The following is a 22,040-nucleotide window of genomic DNA, read 5'->3' as shown; positions in this document are numbered from 1 at the left end:
TGTGTCTATGGAAATATTTGACCATTCTTCCAGAAGAGCATTTGTGAGGTCAAGCACTGATTTTGGACGAGAAGGCCTGGTTCTCAGCTTCCACTCAAATTCATCCCAAAAATGTTCTATCGGGTTGTGGTCAGGACTCCGTGCAGGCCAGTCAAGTTCCTCCACCCCAAACTCATTTATCCATGTCTAAAATTCTTTTTTTTTTTAAGAATGAAGTTTTATTAAACAATACAGTTGAAAAGCACATGCATGAATCCATCAGATTAATTAAAGAATGTACCCTGTAACATGTCGGGGTTTCTTAGCTCAATGGTAGTGCCAAAACAGGGAGTTTACTCCACGACAAATATAGTTTTCTGAGCCATGTTTATTTAAACGAATATCAAAACTCATACAGGCATGTCTTCCCGCACAGGGGGTTCCCACCATCACTGCAAAAACATACATTCAACCTCCTAGCTGTCTTGTGGCAGCTTTACTGCTCCGAGTAGCTCTTCAGGTTCTCTCCTAATTGTCAGTACATTTTTGGTCCTCTGGACTATGAACAGTATTTATGCACAGATGCTGCACCTCAGTTCTGCATCTTCCTTACAGCTTTCTTCTGTCCCACATGGACTCTCGCTGCACAGCTTCCGTGCTGCCTCTGTGCCACATGGGCTCTTGCTCCGACTCTGGCCTTCCTCTGTCCCGACCTGCACACCATGGTGCACAACAGCACCTCTCACGGCTCCTCTCACTCTCTCTCTTCACACACTGACCTTCCTCGGGAGGGTGGGGCTCTGAGCTCTATCTCTGGCTCTCATATTAAGCAAACTCATACCTGTGCCATTAGTGTGCTTACTTCCTACAAAATCTGGCTTAAAGAGGAAGTAAACCCTGATGGGTTTATTCCTCTTTCATTCCCTGCAAAGGCAAAGCATAATGGACTACTATGCATCGCATAGTAGTCCATTATGTGTCACTTACCTGACACAGGAGCCAGCGAGGTCACCGCTGTCCCCTGTAGTCCGGCACATCCATCTTCTCGGTGGGGTCTCGCAGCTTTCGGTGGGGTCTCGCAGCTCATGCATGCGCACGGGAGCACACACGCACGGCATCTTCGTCGTTGACGACGCGGGGCTCAGTGCGCCTGCGCGCCGCTGTCTATGGCGCATGCGCCGTAGACAGCGGTGCCTGTCTTCGGGCAAATATCTCCTAAACCATATAGAGCCTTCCTTTTTCTAGTCCCGTCGTACGTGTTGTATGTCACCGCGTTCTTGACAGTCTGAATTTGGTGTGACCGTGTGTATGCAAGACAGCTTGAGAGAAATCCCGTCGGAATTCCTTCGGGAAAAACATCAGAGCTTTTTCCGACCAGAAATCCGGTCGTGTGTACGTGGCATAACACTTAAAATGCACACAATGGAACCAAGCACACATACAACGGACACTTACTGACTTTTATTTTTTTTTACTTTGTGCATTGTTTTGCCCTTTGTGATGAGGCTAAAAACCTTTCAATCGACTCTCGTTCATCTGTCCCTATTGATTGATCTCTCCGTGTCCTCTAACTTAAAGCGGAGGTCCACCCAAATGTGGAATTTCAGCGGATTCCTCCCACCCTCCAGTGGCACGTTTCGGGGGGGGGGAGTGTGTGCCTGTTTTTTTACAGGTACCCTGTCCACACTTCTGAGAGACCGGGCTGCGGCAAATTACATCAGCAGCTCAGTCCCCCTCCTCCTCCCCCTCTGCCGAGCCAGTGAGAGAGCGTAGCGTGCTACGCACATGTGCAGTGGGGAACCGGTCATGAAGCCGAAAGGCTACACTGCAAGGTCCCTTTACCTGCAATGGCGTCAGCCAAAGGAAACATCAGCTGCGGTGCCTACATTGCTGGACTCCAGGAAAGGTAAGTGTCCTAATGTTAAATGTCAGAAGCTACAGTATGTGTATTTTAGGCCCCTCCAACACCACGACACCAAAACTATGGCTGCTCCCATCCCCACTCCTATCGTGAAAGGTTATCCATCTCTCACACGTTATTGGTGGTTGTGAGGCTGTTGATCAGGTTCCAATGTGAACAGGGCATTATGTTTCTGCAGTAATGACTTTCTATCAAAATGAAAATAATTGTAATTTCGGAAATCTGAATCTCAACACCAAAGAAGAACCTAGGCTGAAGTTTTCATATTCTCCACAAGATGGTGATATCACAGGAAGTGATGTAAGGTGCTGACAGGAAGTGATGTAAGGTGCTGACAGGAAGTGATGTAAGGTGCTGACAGGAAGTGATGAAAGGTACAGACAGGAAGTGATGAAAGGTACAGACAGGAAGTGATGTAAGATACAAACAGGAAGTGCTGGGTAAGTATGTGAGTTGGGAGGAAGTAGAGAGGAGACATTGCTGGAGCTGGCAGCAGAGGAGGTAATTATTTTATATTTACACCCAGTAACCACCCCCCTCATGCCCGTCCTCTTCCTCCATAGTCCTTGTGATATTATAGACTGGATACATCCTAAATATAGAGCCATTTATCCAACTGTCCATCCAGAGCCTCTGGTTTATAGACTGGATACATCCTAAATATAGAACCATTTATCCAACTGTCCATCCAGAGCCTCTGGTTTAAAGATCAGATACATACAGGACCCTACCAAGCTACCCTGCTGACAGGGATGGGAATATGACATTGGACCCATTGAGGGGGAAAAATGGGAACTGTGTCTAGCGGCAGCCCCTCTAGTCTCAATATCAGCGTCTCACAAACTATCCCACTTGTACCTATTGCATAGGGCTTACAGGACACCCAAGAGACTTCATAAGTGAGACTCTTCCCCTATGCCCAAAATGTGAGACCGACCATGGCGACCTTCTCCACATGCTGTGGAAATGCCCCAAGCTCTTTAGATTCTGGAGGGAGGTGCTGGACATGATATCCACAGTGTATAGAACATCTATCCCACTGGACCCAGCTGTTTGTCGGTTGGGTGCACTGGAGGATGAAACACTGACTCCACATACGCGCATAGCAGTCCTGAGGTTACTCTACGAAGCGCGTAAACTGATTGCCCAATGGTGGATTACTGCAAGAGTGCCCACCAAGGGGCAATGGGTGGACAGGGTTAACAAGTTATTACTTAAGGAAAAATTAACATACCAACATAGGAATGTCCCACAAAAGTGTTATTCAATGTGGCAGGCATGGCTAGAGATCCCAGGGTTAGCACCCTACCAACTCATTAAAGACAGGCTGATACTGGGATAGATACACAGAGAATAGTTACCCGGCTACCACCATCAGCCAAAAGAAAAATACAAAATGAAAACCTGGCATTTATATCAATGGAAGACGGGACACTACAATAATAAGTTACTATTGTTGACTTAATGTAGAATATAGACACAAGAAATTAAGAGAACTACAAGGGTCAATTGTGTATGCATAATTCTCTCAGTAAGACATTTGTTATGGTTTATCTGTATACGTTACAAGATTTAGAGTTGCTGCACAGTCAATAAATAAATAGGAAAAAAAAAGAGAAAAAAATGCAACAAAAGAGTCTATATGTGAAAATGCAAAGGTATGTCTTGCGGATGTAATTTGTTTAAAGCTCACTCCATCTTCCACTGATTTTCTTTTTTGTGCTTTTTTTTTTTTTTTTTTATATTTTATGCATTTCTGTACACTGTCTATTCTATACCATGTACTGTGCAACAAAATAAATAAAAGCTTATTTTCTGATTTAAAAAAAGATCAGATACATTTTAAATATATAGAACCATTTGTCCAACTTTTACTCCAGAGCCTCTGGTTTATAGACCAGATATAGTCTGAATAAAAGATTATGTATCCCACTTTTATTTCTTTTCTTGCACAGTGCAAATAATTCTCAGTTTATTCTCCACTACAGAGAGGAAAGTCCTGTATGTATCACATGATCGGTGATGATGACAGACAAAGGCCAAGTCACATGACTAAGAGGATATTAGACCTCAGCTTGTAGATCATCTACCTGCTGACCGGAGAGGTGAGGAGGATCCTGGGAGGTCACATGACATCACTCATATCTCTATTAATAAAACTCAGACCTGACCAGAGAGGTGAGGAGGATTATGGGAGGTCACATGACATCACTCATATCTCCATCAATAAAACACAAACCTGACCGGAGAGGTGAGGAGGATTCTGGGAATAATACACAATTCTCTTTTATTATTTATTTAAAGAGTGCTGAATGTTTTAGGTAACGATGACATGACCTGACATGGGGGAGACTCTGGCAATTTCTTACTTTGGACGGCTGTCTGGGTGGACGTGTGTTGTATTGCCCGGGCTGCTAGGCCAGAGATTTGGCCTACCCTAGGCACATCTGGCTGCCTGAGGGCCTATCCAGAAGCAGGAGAGCAGCATAGGGTTGGGACTGCGGCTTGCAGTCTAACCAGGAGTGACGGTTCTGACAGCCTGTCATGGTCGGAGATAGAGTGGAAGCTGTCGCCAGTAAGGGACTATCCACCTTATTACCAGGGACCACAGTGTGTAACTGAAGCAAGTATCGGAACAGTTCTCACCAACCGGGGACAGTGAAGAATCTGGAAACTTCAGTGAGACTCAAGAGCAGCCTTGTGTGTCAAGCTAGAGACCGAGCAGGCCAACGGGGGTGAAGCTTGAGAGGTATATTGAGTGCCAAGCTAGGGACCTAGAAGAGAAGCGAGGATGACGCTTGAGGAAGATACCACCATGAAGATTGGGGGAGCTCTAGGGATTCAGTGGTAGTGAATCAGTTGGTCTAGTGAGAGTCTGGGAGCTCAGAGGGCTGAAGAACTACCAGTAGTGAAAGAGAAAGGAACTGTTATGTTTGTGTTAGGAACTGTTAAAGACTGTTGGCATAGGAGACAGCATTCCTACACATGCAGATGTGGTGTCTTGTAGCTGTCCTCCTATTGAAGTCTCTGAGTCTGCCAGTTAATCTTGCAACTACCTAAGGGTGTCCTGGTCCTAACCCCCTCTTCCCCAAAAGTTTGTTAAGAGATATAAACTTTCTTTTGCATTCAAGAAATGTCTGGTGCCCAATAACTTTAACTACTCTGCACCCACCATCCCTCACAAGCCACTACATACAGAATTATGTCAGCTATCCCTGGCCCTGGAGGTTCTCATTAGATCAAAGGGGGCTGGAGACCTTGCTACACATGGATAGTGGAGGGCGGTGCCCGGGCGCCCCCAATGGACAGGCTGCGCCTGGTGCCTTACAATGCCCTGTTATATGCTGACCAATTTAAAGTCTGCAGTGTTTTACATGATTACCTATGCTTTGTTTTGTCTTTGTGCATTTGGTCTAACCGTGAGACTTTCCCTGTTAAATGATTATGTCTTGCTTTACACAGGTCTATAAACTGCAACTTCTTTTAAAATAAAGGAATTCTTAAGAAAAAAAAAAAAAAGAAATGGTAAATAAATACAAAGTGGTGTTGTTACTTCTGTTAACACCTTCTTCCCCTAAACACTACTTTCCACCAGATTTGTGTTTCTATTTTCTCACATAAGATTTAAATGTTTTAATTTCAGCTTGAAGTTTTGATAAAAATTTCAGAAAATGACAGTACAAAGTAAAGTCAGATATATTGTAAAACTGATTACAAATTTTACTGGTATATTATAGAAAGCATAAATAGATTACGTTTTACACAAGAGATTATGTTAGCTATTCATCTTCTTGCAGTAAATACAAGATCAACATAAGTAAACCACAGAGAAAGAACAACCATCAGTAAGAGATGGTCCAATTCACAAGGCAATACAATATCACTCAAGTCATATATGGACACTCCCTGGATCTTTATGTGCATAGGGACCCCTTTTACAGGTAAAAATATGTGTTGTTCAATGAGAAACAATAGACACCTAATAACATTCAAGGGTAAAGGACATTTCGGGCAATGAAGCCATGATGCCCATAGGGAAAGATTTTGATAAGGCCTGGCAGTGAGTCTGCCAATTTAAACCTAGGATTGAGGAGGAAGGATCCCAAATCTTCACAATGGCAATCCTTCCACTTTAGGATACAAAAGGATGAGCATATTCCTAACTCTGAGAAGACATGTTGGGTAGTTTAATGGATAAATGTGGTTCCATGAAGGCCAAGGTCCAAGCAACATTCTTAACATTATGTGTACTTAAGTGGTTTCTAATATTTTTGGCAAATGGCTCCATCACAAGAGCAAAAATGGGTTTGGAAAAGGGGAACCCCAGCCTTGTTCCTTTAGATATTTGAAAGGGTTCATAAAGATAATAGGAGGTGTAAAACTAAATGTAGAATAATGACTGTTGGGTATATTGGGCCCAAAAACTCACATTTTATAAAACACAATAAACTTCCTCATCAATGTCCCATATCGAACACCTTCTCTGCATCTGCTATGAGTAGAGAAGGTGTCTTGGTTTCGCTCCATGCTTTGAGCCAAGGATATAAGACAGGGTTTCTCCACTAGGGTTCCTCCGGAAGTTGCTAGGGGTTCCTTAAGCAATGAGCAGTTTTTAACCTCTAACATAAGTTACCATTGATCTTTCTGGCTATCTGTAAGGGGGTAACTCTTCCCAATGACCACATGGGTAAGATGCAATCTCCTAACTGACCATCACACCAATGTGTCATGAGTTATAGATATAGTAATTTTTAGCAGGGGTTCCCTGAGACCAGATTGTTATTTCAAGGGTTTCTCTGTGTTTGAAAAGGTTGAGAAAATCTGATATAAGATGTTGCATCCTGGCAAGAGTCTATCTATTGCAAACAAAGCCGACCTGATCCTCTTTCACCAACATCCCGGAGTAGTGTGTCAGTACAGGAAGCTAAGATCGTAGTATAAAACTTCCGTAATCAAGAGAGAGAAAGGATGGAAATAGGTAGGATCAGTCATAGGCTTAGGAATTGTCACTCAGATACCCTGTGAATTCTTGTTGGAAAAATCTAACCTCTGCCATTGCTGTATTGAGTGCAGTATGGAGTGAGCTGTCTATCAAAGGTTTTATAGCATTTACTACTGAATCCATATGCTACAGGTGACTCCCCAAGTGAACTGTTATGCATTGCTGAGAACTGTGGACCCTCCGTGTGGCAAATATACTTAATGGCAGTATGCTTGAAGAGCACATCCATGTAGGTTACAGCTGACCAAGTTCAAAGAAATCTAAGGTGTAGAGTTTTTTATAGGTAGGCATGTGCGCAGGAGTACTTTACAACACTGGAATGGTGGGATAACAGGCAGGAGTACTAGCAAACGTCATTTTTAGCACAAGGAACCTGGACTTACAGAGAGACAAAGATGCAGAAGGTCCTAGGGGGACTGGGGTACTAAAACTCATCGCAAGTCAGGAGTGATGGATTGTACAAGGTACATGGAGGTGCACAGGGGTTTTAGAGGATGTGGGAGTCAAGGATAGGCAGAATGCCCATTGGCAATGGTGGGGGAACCCAACTTTCCTGCACATATAGTGAAGATGAGAGGCCATAGATGAGCCAGGGGGGAGAGTCTAAGGTGCCACCTGGTCTTTAGCAGAGCCCGTGAAGGTGGAGATGAGTTTTGCTGCAGACAGTTCCAGGGGTTGTGGACCTCTGACTCACCGAGCAGGCAGCTATTGAAAACAAAGACCTGATGTACATGTAAAAATCTTTTGCAGTGTGTTGGAAGGCAACATGATTTAATATCATATTTCTGGAGTTTTCTTTCTGGTTGATACAACCAGGTGACTGGAATGTAACAAGTTGCACATGAAAGCTTTATAGAACAAAAGCTTGTTATGTATTGCTGAGAATTGTGGACCCTCCGTGTGGCAAGTGTAATTAATGGCTGTATGCTTGAAGAGCACACCCATGAAGGCTACAGCTGACCAAGTTCAAAGAAATCTAAGGTGTAGAGTTATAGGTAGGCATGTTTTCAGGAGTATTTTACAGCACTGGAACAGTGGGATAACAGGCAGGAGTACTAGCAAACGTCACTTTTAGCACAAGGAACCTGGACTTACAGAGAAACAAGGGTGCAGAAGGTCCTAGGAGGACTGGGGTACTACAAATCATCGGAAGTCAGGAGTGATGGAATGTACAAGGTACATGGAGGTGCACAGGGGTTTTAGAGGATGTTGGAGTCAAGGATAAGCAGGATACCCATTGGCAATGGTGGGGGAACCCAACCGCACATATAGTGAAGATGAGAGCCCATAGGTGAGCCAAGGGGCAAAGTCTAAGGTGCGGCCTGGTCTTTAGCAGAGCCTGTGAAGGTGGAGATGAGTTTTGCTGCAGACAGTTTCAGGGTTGTGGACCTCGGACTCACCAAGCAGGCAGCTATTGGGAACAAAGATTTGTAGAGCAAAAGTTTGGCTCTTGACCAACTGGTGTTATAAAGATTGTAATGCGTTATTACAGGCTTCAAAGAGAATAATGGCTGCTATCACTGAAGATGACCCAAGTCACATAGTGATGATACATGGATGAATGCTGCCCCTAGAGGCCAATACAGCAGGATGGACAGAAATATAATGTATTAAGAAGGGCTGCCTATCAACTACTTTGATTCGTTAGAGACCTAGATGGGCTGGCAATGGGGTTGGGTCTGGGCGGTGTATGGATGGAGTTTAAAAAATGCACACATTGGGGAAATCGTCCCTTTTTTGCACTTGGTTCTTGCCTGATGGCTCTCGTGCTGCATGGCTCTGTTGCCATTTTGAGCCCAGCTGATGAGACAATATCTAGCGGACAGCCTTGCGATAAGTATCTGTGATGTTCTTTTGTTATATGCTCTGTAATATTTTCCTTTAGTGTTTTTATGTTAGTATTTCCTATTTTCTTGGGAAATAAATAAGACATTGTTTTACTAAGCAGTGTGTTTGTTTTCATAGCTAACCTTATATCATTGTGCTATCAACGGTAACATTATCAGAGTTTTAATAGACTAGCTAACTATAGGAATGGACAAGTTAATACATATAAGGAATAAATAGAGGGAATCTGTAACCACCCTCAGATAATATTTATTTCAATAGCATTTATTTCACAGTGTAAGTTGCTGGGATCACTGGTCAGTACAGAGTACAGCCCAAGCGGGCATGAAAACACACAAAAGGCCCAGGGACTGGGTAGCTTTTCACTGAGGCAAATGTATGTAACTAGTGCAGGAAAAATGTAAGGGGTAAAAAGCCAACAGGGTTCTAACCAATCTTTACTCCATGCAAAACTAAGAAAAAAAACATTTGGCTGTAGGAATGGGTCGAAAGCAAATGTTGTCAGGCTACATTCTTTGTAGATTGAACTGGAAAAAAATGCATTATGGCCACTACATGGTGTTCAGTATCTTAGGACATAAGTGTGCTGATAATGTTGTATCTTCCCCATTGACACATTCAATCTGCAAGGAATATAGCCTGAGATCATTTGATATTTGCTAGAAAGGGATCTACATGCTTTCTCATGCATGGAATGTGGGGTAGGGTGGGGGAGATGCAGCAACTGAAGACGGAACAAGGGGAACAAGGCTGCTGTTGTGAGTTCCTGTTGCCATATGGTGTCTCTACCAAGCTTTGCATTGGGTCGTCATGTGATTTGTACACCTGTGAACCCATTTCTTCAAAGCTGTCCTGCTCTCCTCCTCCTCAGCACCCAAGTGTGATCTGACACATCTACCACCTCTTCCTCACTGGAGTTCTGTGCTGAAGTGAACCAATCCATTACTTGCATGTTGACCGATATTAGAACTTAAAAAGTCTGTTAGATTTGATAAAGCTCCATGAACATTGGGGGCCCAAAGAAGAATGTACCCCACCACTGCAATATACATCTGTCCTCATTAACCAAGTTCTCGCTGTCATCTCACCAGGGGCGTTGCTAGGTCTACAAAAGATCTGGGGCTAGAGCCAATAGCAGCATAATAAAGAAAGTCATACGCTTGGGTGGGCATACACATGTATATACAGTAATATACGTGTGTGTGTGTATATATATCCCCAGAGAGCTCACCACTTACATTGGGGTCCCCAGAGAGCCCCCTCATTGGGGTACCCAGAGAGCCCCCTCCTTACATCAGGGTCCCCAGAGAGCCCCCCACTTACATCAGGGTTCCCAGAGAGCCCCCCTTACATCAGGGTCCCCAGAGAGCCTCCCCCTTGCATCAGGGTCCCCAGAGAGCCTCCCCTCCCCTTGGGGACCCCTGCAGAGATTCTGGGCTATGGGCCCCAGATTCGGGACTATAGCTCCAAAAGCCACCCTCTAGCAACGCCACTGCCTCTCACTAAAGCAGTTTCAACACACTAACACTATTGCATCTCCCAACCCACCTCATATAGTGAGGGCTTATCCATCTCCATCAAATTATTGGTGGCTGCTGATCAGGTTCACAGTGTGCGCAGGGCAAATATGGTTCGTCAGCCATGATTTCTATAAAAATTTTGATAACTTTAATTCTAGAAATGTAAATGTCAACACTAAAAAACATCCCAGGCTGCAGTTTACATATTTCCCACAAGGAGGTGATCTCACAGGAAGTGATATACATTACAGACAGTAAGTGATAGATGGTACAGAGAGGAAGTTTCGGGTGAGAGGTGAGTTTGGGAGGAAGTAGAGAGGAGACATTGCAGGAACTGGCAGCAGAGGAGGTAATAAGGTATTATGTTATATTTACACCCAGTAACACCCCGTCATGTCCGTCCTCTTCCTCCATAGTCATTGTCATGTTTATTAGACATCGAGAGAGTAATGCTTTAATATGTACTTAGATGAATCCTAAACATCAAACCATTTTTCCAACAGATACATCCTAAATATAGAACCATTTATTCAACTGTCCATCCAGAGCCTCTGGTTTATAGACCGGATACATCCTAAATATAGAACCATTTATCCAACTGTCCATCCAGAGCCTCTGGTTTATAGACCAGATACATCCTAAATATAGAACCATTCATCCAACTGTCCATCCAGAGCCTCTGGTTTATAGATAGGATACATTCTGAATATAGAACCATTTATCCAACTGTCCATCCAGAGCCTCTGGTTTATAGACCGGATACATCCTAAATATAGAACCATTCATCCAACTGTCCATCCAGAGCCTCTGGTTTATGGACCAGATACATCCTAAATATAGAACCATTTATCCAACTGTCCATCCAGAGCCTCTGGTTTATAGACCGGATACATCCTAAATATAGAACCATTTATCCAACTGTCCATCCAGAGCCTCTGGTTTATAGATAGGATACATTCTGAATATAGAACCATTTATCCAACTGTCCATCCAGAGCCTCTGGTTTATAGACCAGATACATCCTAAATATAGAACCATTCATCCAACTGTCCATCCAGAGCCTCTGGTTTATAGATAGGATACATTCTGAATATAGAACCATTTATCCAACTGTCCATCCAGAGCCTCTGGTTTATAGACCGGATACATCCTAAATATAGAACCATTCATCCAACTGTCCATCCAGAGCCTCTGGTTTATGGACCAGATACATCCTAAATATAGAACCATTTATCCAACTGTCCATCCAGAGCCTCTGGTTTATAGACCAGATACATCCTAAATATAGAACCATTCATCCAACTGTCCATCCAGAGCCTCTGGTTTATAGATAGGATACATTCTGAATATAGAACCATTTATCCAACTGTCCATCCAGAGCCTCTGGTTTATAGACCGGATACATCCTAAATATAGAACCATTCATCCAACTGTCCATCCAGAGCCTCTGGTTTATGGACCAGATACATCCTAAATATAGAACCATTTATCCAACTGTCCATCCAGAGCCTCTGGTTTATAGACCGGATACATCCTAAATATAGAGCCATTTATCCAACTGTCCATCCAGAGCCTCTGGTTTATAGATAGGATACATCCTAAATATAGAGCCATTTATCCAACTGTCCATCCAGAGCCTCTGGTTTATAGACCGGATACATCCTAAATATAGAACCATTTATCCAACTGTCCATCCAGAGCTTCCGGTTTATAGTACAGGTATGGTCTGAATTAAAGACTAATAAACTCTGTTGTATTAAGTTCTTTCCCAGTACAGTTCAGATAATTCTCAGTTTATTATTTGTCTACAGAGAGGGGTGTCCTGTGCAGATCACATCAATGAAGATGATAGAAGAAGACCAAAGTCACATGACTGAGAGGATATTAGATCTCACTCTGGAGATCATCTACCTGCTGATTGGAGAGGTGAGGAGGATTCTGGGAGGTCACATGACATCACTCTTATCTCTATTAATAATACACAGACCTGACCAGAGAGGTGAGGAGGATTCTGGAAACACAATAAAATAAATATTTATTAAAAGAGTGCTGAGTTTATCAGGTGAAGATGATGTGACCTAATTTTTGGGGAAATTCTGGGAATGTCACTACCTTAATTTAGTAAGCATTCACATTTCTCATGACGTCTCTCAATAGGGTTACACAGTAGTGAAGAAGACATCTGGTGAGTATGTTTCCTCCAGTAGACATCACCGTGTGTCAGAAGGATGGAGAGGAACCCCGAGAAACATCAATATCCCTTCATCTGTGCCCTTGACTCCTTTATGTGACAAGAAGAAAAATATTCTAGAAGTCACCAAGAAGATGATGGAGCTGCTGACAGGAGAGGTGAGCGGTGCCGGGAATTCTGGGACATTATCCAGTAACAGACAAGGGATGTGTCTGGATGGTGACTGTATCATTGTGTGTGTCAGGTTCCTATAAGGTGTCAGGATGTCACTGTCTATTTCTCCATGGAGGAGTGGGAGTATTTAGAAGGACACAAGGATCTCTACAAGGACGTCATGATGGAGAATCAGCCGCCCCTCACATCACCGGGTAAGAGGAGACTTTATTGTAAAGGAGAGAGCAGTACACAAAACCCAACTACATGCAGTAAAGTTTTTAAATGCAGAAAATATTCACATACCTTTTTATATTTTATGAGTATAAGATATGTAGTTTCCTACATTATAACATGTTCCCATCAAATTTGGTGTAGATACCACGCACTATGAAAGGTCCATCTCCATTCCTCAATATAACGTCATGTTCCCAACAAATGAGGAGGAGATACTGTACACCATATGAAAGGTCCATCTCCATTCCTCAATATAACGTCATGTTCCCAACAAATGTGTTTTTCTTTTAATTTTGCTTCCAACAGAAGGACCCAAGATCGAAAATACCTTGGAGGGAGACCTTAATTTATTTTCAGATTATTATGTGGAAAATGATGACATTACTCTAAATGCTCCTGAAGTGAATGAGATGAGTCAAATTCTACACCACAGACCGTATCATGTGGAGACATCAATGGATCCCTCTAATCCTGTGGAATCTTCTGACCAATCACATCCTGTTACTTCAGACATCCATCTCCATTGTCACAGTGCAGATCCATCAACACCTCCATCTATACCCAAGGAGTCTTCTCTAATCCATGAAGGATTTCCCACAGGAGGGAGTTCATTAATTTGTTTGGCGTGCGGGAAATATTTTAGCCTGAAATCCGAACTTCTTCTACATCTTAAATCTCACACCAATGTAACCTTTTCATGTTCAGCGTGCGGAAAATCTTTCGCCGAGGAAATCGAGCTTCTTCTGCACCAGAAAATTCACTCGGATGAGAACCCTTTTTCATGTTCAGAGTGCGGGAAACACTTCACTAGAAAGGCATACCTCCTTATACACCAGAGGATTCACACAGGTGAGCGTCCCTATTCATGTTCTGAGTGTGGGAAAAGTTTTACTAATAAAGGAAACTTACACGCTCACCAGAAAATCCACACAAATGGGAATCCTTTTTCATGTTCACAGTGCGGGAAACTATTTAATAGAAAAACAAACCTCCATGCACACCAGAGAATTCACACAGGTGAGCGTCCTTATTCATGTTCAGAGTGCGGGAAACGTTTTGCTGATAAAAGAAGTCTTAAACAACACCAAAGAACTCACACGGGTGAGCGGCCGTTTTCATGTTCAGAGTGTGGGAAATGTTTCACCGAGAGAGGAAATCTTCGAAAACATAGGCGGATTCACACAGGGGAGCGCCCTTTTTTATGTGCAGTGTGTGGGAAAGGTTTCTCTGTGAAGGGAAACCTTTTAAAACATCAGAGAACACACATCCACTGATGTTGCTGACACATGTACTGCTTTATATAGACATTATTTGTGAATGGTGTCTCTACAATCTACGCGAGCTGGCGATTTTTTTCTGCACTATCCCGAGAGAGAAACTTAAGCCCACTAAAGGGTTCAAGAATTTGACTTTTTAAGACTGTTATTTAACCATTTGTGAACATTGGACGTGCCATAAACTATATTACCATAAGTATTGGGACAGCTGCCTTTACACACACATGAACTTTTTTTTTAATCAACAAAGGTTTTTATTAATGAGAACTTAAGGCACCATATGGAGTGTTTACAAAGGTTTACAGTCAATGATCAGTAATATTTGTTACAATTCCAACATTCTATGAAAGTTTGACAATGTATAGCCATTGACATCTAACCCATATATTAAGAATCGCTGTAAGGGACCTGACATTCTCACTGCTCCCCTATCCAAGGAGGACTCAAACATGTTAACAAAAATATTGAGATTGAGGGAAACTAAAACGTGTCCCAAAACAAACGAAAAAAAATAAATAAACTAATACAAAATAGCTCTCTCTAGTTGCACTACCAACCCCGCCATTAAAAAGGTTGTGTATATTAGTAGGTCCCATCTGGCGTACCTCGCCAAGTACTTTGCCTTTTTCCTATAATACTGTGCTCAGAGCCATTCATCCCACTAGCAATCTATCTAGTGCCAGTTGTGTGGGTGCCACATCTTGTGATCCCAACCAACACTGCCATATGTCATAAAACTTATTGGGCGATTTCCTGTGCTGATAAGTATTTTTTTTCCCTCACAAGGGTGTTGTTGACCTGCTGGATCCACTGTGTAATCATAGGTGCACTTGTCGAGAGCCACAGATGGCCAATTAATTTTCTGGCCAAATATAGGAGTCTCATGAGCGCAATGCACACCAAAGGGGTATACAGTCCCTCGTTGAGACTGCCCAAGAGGCACGTCAGTGGGTCTACTGCCAGCCGCACCTGGAAGACATCGTTCATTTTGCCCACAACAGCACTCCAGTACCTCACCAATTTAGGGCATCTCCAGAGCATATGGATTAGGTCTCCTGTATGGGCCTGACATTTTGGACAGATAGGAGTGTCTCTCCTGCCCCACCTGTGCAGCTGCTCAGGCGTGTGGTACACCTGGTGCAATTAAGGTTGCCACCTGTCCAGGATTCACAGTTCGGGTTTGGAATCATATGTCCGGGTTTCAAACTGCCTGAAACCCGGACACATTATTCAGACTGGACTATGGCCTCCCAGCAGGGTTGCTGACTCCAGTTGCCTAAGCTGAGAGTGTCTGTTACACTCTTTCACACTGCCCAAAGCCAGCACTAACAGATCCGCAACATACAGACGGGAGAGGAGAGAGGGCTTGATCTGCTCCTCTTCCCCCCCACACCTACCCCTCTGTGTCTGCCCACACTCCAATCCTTGGTGCTGTGCCTCAGAAAAGGAAAGTGGGGCCTGTAAATTTGAAGTCTAGCAGCCTCAGATACATCAGGATGAGAGGTGCTGACTGTCAAGGGGTGAGTGAGCTCCCCATCCATCCCTGTCTGTGAATGAAGTCCCACGTTCTCTCCTGCCTCTGAGTGTGTACACTAAGGTAAATCAGGGTTCTCAGAGCACCCCTTATATCACAGTTCCCCCTTACATCAGAGTCCTTTCCGTACATCAGAGTACTCAGTGTTCCCCCTTACATCATGGTTCCCAGAGCATCCCTTACGTTGGAGTCCCCAGAGTTTTCCCTTAAATCAGAGTCTGCAGAGTCCCACCTTATAGCGTAAGGGAAGTGTTCGGGTTTGACTTGAAGAAAAGGTGGCAACCCTAGGTGCAATATAAACAAATGGGATATCCTCTGAGCTGCAGACACAGACACCACCAGTCCCACCTCCAGGATCTGTGCCCACTGTTCACCATCAATAGGGCCAACATCTCTTTCCCACTTCTCCCTACATGGCAAGAGTTCAGGAGCTTGTATATACCAAAGTAGATGGGTATAGATTCTAGAAATAGCCCCTTTCTTTTCAGGTTCAACAAATATAGAATTCAGAAACGCGTCGTCCAAACTTAAGTCAGACTGTCTGTCATGCGTTCCCACTGCATGTTTTAATTGGATGTATTGGAAGTGATGGCCCCTGAGGAGTGAAATCTCCGCCGATAGGAGAGGGTATGGCTTTAGTCTGATTCCCTGTAAGATCTGATCTATAAACCTTATTCCTGCCCTTTTTCAAACTGGGTGCTTGGGGACCTTAGCCAGGTCTGGATAATTTTGGTTTCACCCAATGGGGGTACAACGCATATATCCCATTACTCCTAATGTGCTCCTGATCCCTTTCCATATTTTCCTTAGCAGTTGAGCTGTGGGGGAATTAAATGGTATATTAGGGAATCCCATTTCCATATGTGACAGAGCTGTATATACTTTGTCCTGGTCCATTAATAGTCTCCTTGAGGGGTCCCTGTTTGTCGCTAGGTAGGTCCCATCCCGTAAAGTGTTGTAATTGGGCCACAAAATAGTGGATGCGGGACAGCCATGCCACCCCGATCCTTAGAGTATTGTAAGGTAGTTATATTTGTGCGAGCCACCCCACCTTTCCAGATAAGGGCTCTGAATTGTGAGTCAATCCGCCAGAACCAATACTGCGGTATCCAGACCGAGGCGTTTTGCAGGATATACAACAGTTGTGGTGCCCAAATCATCTTAGTGAGGTTTACGAGCCCAGTCACCGAAAGTGGTAACTTGCTCCAACTAGCTTGTTTTTGTTGGAATTTGTGCAGAAGTGGCTTAAGATTCAGTGCGATATATTCGCCCGGATCCCCAGTCACCACTATTCCCAAATATTTAAAAGAGGTAACCACAGGTATGTGTGAAAGAACCGCTAACAGTAGTCCCGGCAAGGGGTCTAATGGTAAGAGAGCTGACTTAGGCCAGTTAATGGCGAAGCCAGTCAACTGGCCAAATTGGTCAGTCAATTCCATGACTGCTCTCAAGGAGTCGCACATGAACTTTAATGACATCCCAGTCTTAGCCCGTAGGGTTCAATATTGGGTTGGCCCACCCTTTGCAGCTATAACAGCTTCAACTCTTCTGGGAAGGCCATCCACAAGGTTTAGGAGTGTGTCTATGGGAATGTATGACCATTCTTCCAGAAGCGCAGTTGTGAGGTCAGGCACTGATGTTGGACAGGAAGGCCTGGCTCGCAGTCTCGGCTCTAGTTCATCCCAAAGGTGTTCTATCGGGTTGAGGTCAGGACTCACACCTCCGAAGGATAGAGCCCCCTCAAAAGCCAGGGCCCATAGTCAGTAGGCAAGAGGCTACCCTGCAGTCCCTCACAAAAGCCTCTGACCTGGTTGGGTCTATCACAATTACAAAGTGTACTGGTATAATATAGAAGATATAAGTACATTACATTTTAGCTTAAATGAATGGTTGTGCACTTCTCAGAGGATGGCAGCATATACAAAAGCAATCAAGCCAGCCATAGGTCTCCCTGGGGCAATATCTCAGTAGGTAATGGATCATTATAAGAAAACCACAGAGAAAGAACAAACAAAAGAAAGGCGGTCCAAGTCACAAGGCAATACGATACAACTCAAAGTCATATATAGACAGGCTCGTTAGCCCTTGTACACACGGTCGGAGATTCCGACAACCAAATCCGCGGAGTAATTCCGACGGATTAATTCCGGAAGAGGTCCGGAAGTGATGTTGCATACACACGGTCAGACTAAGTTGTCGGAAAATCCGATTGCACATAACGTGATGACGTTATTTCGTTACGACGGGACTACGTTCAGGCTAGTAGCCAATAGCTTTGGTCTAGGAATTTGATCTGAGCATGCGTGGCACTTTGTCCGTCGGTGTAGGCTACACATGATCGGAGTATGTCCGATAGGAGCATTTTGTCGGAAAATTTTACCGGCAAGTTAGAGAACTTGGTCCGTCGGATATTCTGACGGAAACAGTCCGATGTAGACCACACACAGTTGGAATATCCGACAAAACGGTCCGATAGGACACATTCCGTCGGAATCTCCGACCGTGTGTACAAGGGCTTACAGGTATAAATATATTCAATGAGAAACATTAGACATCAAATAATACTAAAGGGTAAAGTACATTTTGAGTGGTGAAGCCACAGAGCCCGTCTATTGCAAACAGAGCCAACCTGATCCTCTTTCACCGTCATCGGGAGGAGCAGGTACGTACAGGAAGCCAAGAACTTAGCATAACAATTGACATACATATTCAAGAGAAGCATAGGACAGAAATAAGAGGGATCAGTCCTAGGTTTGGGAACTCTCACCATAATAACGTCAGAGCTCTCGTTGGGAATTCTGCCCTCTACCATAGCAGCATTGGAGGATTCTTCTAAATATGGGGTGAACTATCTCTCAAAAGTTTTATAGTATTCATTACCGAATCCGTCTGTTCCAGGTGACTTCTCCAAGTGAAGTGTCATGTATGGCTGAGGATTGTGGACCTCCCGAGCAGCCATCACAATTATTGGCAGTGTGCTTGGGAAGCATGCCCGTGTAGGCTACAGCTGACCAGGTTCAGAGATGCACTTACAGTGGTGTGAAAAAGTGTTTGCCCCCTTCCTCATTTCCTGTTCCTTTGCATGTTTGTCACACTTAAGTGTTTCGGAACATCAAACCAATTTAAACAATAGTCAAGGACAACACAAGTAAACACAAAATGCAATTTGTAAATGAAGGTGTTTATTATTAAAGGTGAAAAAAAATCCAAACCATCATGGCCCTGTGTGAAAAAGTGATTGCCCCCTAAACCTAATAACTGGTTGGGCCACCCTTAGCAGCAACAACTGCAACCAAGTGTTTGCGATAACGTGCAATGAGGCTTTTACAGCGTCCTGGAGGAATTTTGGCCCACTCATCTTTGCAGAATTGTCCTAATTCAGTTACATTAGAGGGTTTTCGAGCATGAACGGCCTTTTTAAGGTCATACCGCAACATCTCAATAGGATTCAGGTCAGGACTTTGGCTAGGCCACTCCAAAGTCTTCATTTTGTTTTTCTTCAGCCATTCGGTGGTGGACTTGCTGGTGTGTTTAGGATCATTGTCCTGCTGTACACGAACAGATGGTCGGACATTCTCCTTCAGGATCTCTTGGTAGACAGCAGAATTCATAGTTCCTTTTATCACGGCAAGTCTTCCAGGTCCTGAAGCAGCAAAACAGCCCCAGACCATCACACTACCACCACCATATTTTACTGTTGGTATAATGTTCTTTTTCTGAAATGCAGTGTTCCTTCTATGCCAGATATACTTGGACACACACCTTCTAAAGAGTTCCACTTTTATCTCATCGGTCCACAGAATGTTGTCCCAAAAGTCTTGGGGATCATCAAGATGTGTTGTGGAGAAATTGAGACGAGCTTTGATGTTCTTTTTGCTCAGCAGTGGTTTTCTCCTTGGAACTCTGCCATGCAGGCCATTTTTGCCCAGTCTTTTCCTGATGGTGGAGGCATGAACGCTGACCTTAACTGAGGCAAGTGAGGCCTGCAGTTCCTTGGACGTTGTTGTGGGGTCTTTTGTGACCTCTTGGATGAGTCGTCGCTGCGCTCTTGGGGTAATTTTGGGCGGCCGGCCACTCCTGGGAAGGTTCACCACTGTTCCATGTCTTCGCCATTTGTGGATAATGGCTCTCACTGTGGTTCGCTGGATTCCCAAAGCTTTGGAAATGGCTTTATAACCCTTTCCAGACTGATAGATCTCAATTACTTTCTTTCTCAATTGTTCCTGAATTTCTTTGGGTCTCGGCATGATGTGTAGCTTTTAAGGATCTTCTGGTGGACCTTACTGTGTCAAGCAGCTCCTATTTAAGTGATGCCTTGATTGTGAACAGGTGTGGCAATAATCAGGCCTGGGTGTGGCTAGAGAAATTGAACTTAGGTGTGGACAACCACAGTTATAGTATGTTTTAACAAGGGGGGCAATCACTTTTTCACACAGGGCCATGATGGTTTGGATTTTTTTTCACCTTTAATAATAAACACCTTCATTTACAATTTGCATTTTGTGTTTACTTGTGTTGTCCTTGACTATTGTTGAAATTGGTTTGATGTTCCGAAACACTTAAGTGTGACAAACATGCAAAGGAACAGGAAATTAGGAAGGGGCAAGCACTTTTTCACACCACTGTAGGTGTAGAATTATAGGTAGGCATGTGTGCAGGAGTATTTTTCAGCTCGGGAATGCCGGGCTAACAGGTATGCGAGAGTACTTACAAAAGTCACTTGCAGCACAAGGGTGCTGGACCTACAGAGAGACAAGAGTGCAGAAGGTCCTAGGAGGAAACCTAAACCTCACTGGAACACAGCAGTAATGAAATGTATAAGGACCATGGATGTGCATAGGTGGCCCAGAGGAAGTTGGAGTCAAAGTAAGTAACCTATCTATTGGCACTGGTGGGGAAACCCAGTGTGCCCACACATACAGCGAAGATGAGAGCCCTTAGAAGAAGGTCAAAGGTGCAAAGTCTAAGGCCCTGGTGCACCACCTGCAACCCTTTAGTATAAGATGCGTGGCCCTCGGACCTCAGCAGTGTGTAGTGGGAACATTGATTTACATAATAGCATCGATCTTTACTACCCTCCTGTATCATGTTTCGTATTGTGTTCTGCAGTATATCCCCAGCCAAAAATCTAGCATGTCCACACTCTCTGACCCTCATTTCCTTTACTAGGTCTGCAGTTTCTGGCAGTCCTCTCAAGAAATACATATACAGAACATTATTTGCGGCCCCTTGGGGATGTCAGGGGCTGCATTTGTGGCCTCCTTTAGCTCATAAGTTGGCAACCACTGGTCTAAGGAGCCACATTGTCTTCCACAGAGCCCCTATAGGTGGAGGAAGGTTTCATAGTTACTTTCATAGTTATTAAGGTTGAATAAAGACACCAGTCCATCCATTTCAACCTGAGTGAGTGTCTACAATTGCCCCTGTACATTGCACACTCAAATCAGACCCTACCCTCAAAGAGCCCACAATCTAAGGTCCCCATTCATATACTAGGGCAAATTTTTTGGACAGAAGTCAATTAACCTACCTGCATGTCTTTGGATTGTGGGAGGAAACCGGAGTACCCGGAGGAAACCCACGCAGGCACAGGGAGAACATGCAAATTCCAGGCAGGTAGTGTCGTGGTTGGGATTTGAACCAGTGACCCTTCTTACTGCTAGGTGAGAGTACTAACCACTACACCACTGTGCTGTCCTGTTCTGCTGCAGATAATTCCCAGGTTGTGCAGCTCTGACTCATATGAGCAGACAGCTACTGGGAACTGAGTGCTGATATATTGGTAAATGTTCCTTATGGCGTGAGACACTGGGATCACAGGTCAGTAGGTAGTACAGGCCAAGCTGGAAGGAGTGCATGAAAACACACAGAGGCACTGGGAATGGGTAGTAATCCACAGAGAAATACAGGATCAGAAGGAGAGGGTAGTTGTGCACAGAGAAACAAATATGTATGTAACCAGCACAGGAAAAATTCAAAGCCTTCCAGTCTATCAAAGATGTCACCCTGGTGAGAAGCCATATTACTGAGGACGGAGGCAAGGCAAGGCACGACACGGGACGGAGGCAAGGCACGGCACGGGACGGAGGCAAGGAGGCAAGGCACGGGACGGAGGCTCGGGACAAAGGCTCGGGACACAGGTAGGCTGGACACACACACACACACACACACACACACACACACACACACACACACACACACACACACACACACACACACACACACACACACACACACACACACACACACACACACACACACACACACACACACGGATGGATGGAGACACACACACACACACAGGGATGGATGGATACACACACACACAGGGATGGATGGATGGATGGAGACACACACACACAGGGATGGATGGATGGA

General features: G+C 44.2%; 1 protein-coding gene across 1 annotated transcript in view; it reads left to right on the top strand.

The window, feature by feature from the left end:
• Positions 1-14,661, top strand: part of LOC143956393 (uncharacterized) — a 39,345-nt gene extending 24,684 nt beyond the window's left edge. Inside the window, exons 8-9 of the mRNA XM_077466609.1 lie at positions 12,615-12,619; positions 13,622-14,661. Of these exons, the coding sequence (XP_077322735.1) occupies positions 12,615-12,619; positions 13,622-14,125 (509 nt within the window). The 3' untranslated portion in view covers positions 14,126-14,661. The remainder of the gene's footprint in view (positions 1-12,614; positions 12,620-13,621) is intronic.
• Positions 14,662-22,040: the final 7,379 nt, after the last annotated feature.

The sequence above is a fragment of the Lithobates pipiens genome, unplaced genomic scaffold (assembly GCF_037356315.1).
Source record: "Lithobates pipiens isolate NorthernLeopardFrog02 unplaced genomic scaffold, aLitPip1_a1.2 Scaffold_35, whole genome shotgun sequence".
NCBI lineage: Eukaryota > Metazoa > Chordata > Amphibia > Anura > Ranidae > Lithobates > Lithobates pipiens.
The sequence above is the reverse complement of the archived record's forward strand: the minus strand, read 5'-3'. Positions and strand labels throughout refer to the sequence as shown.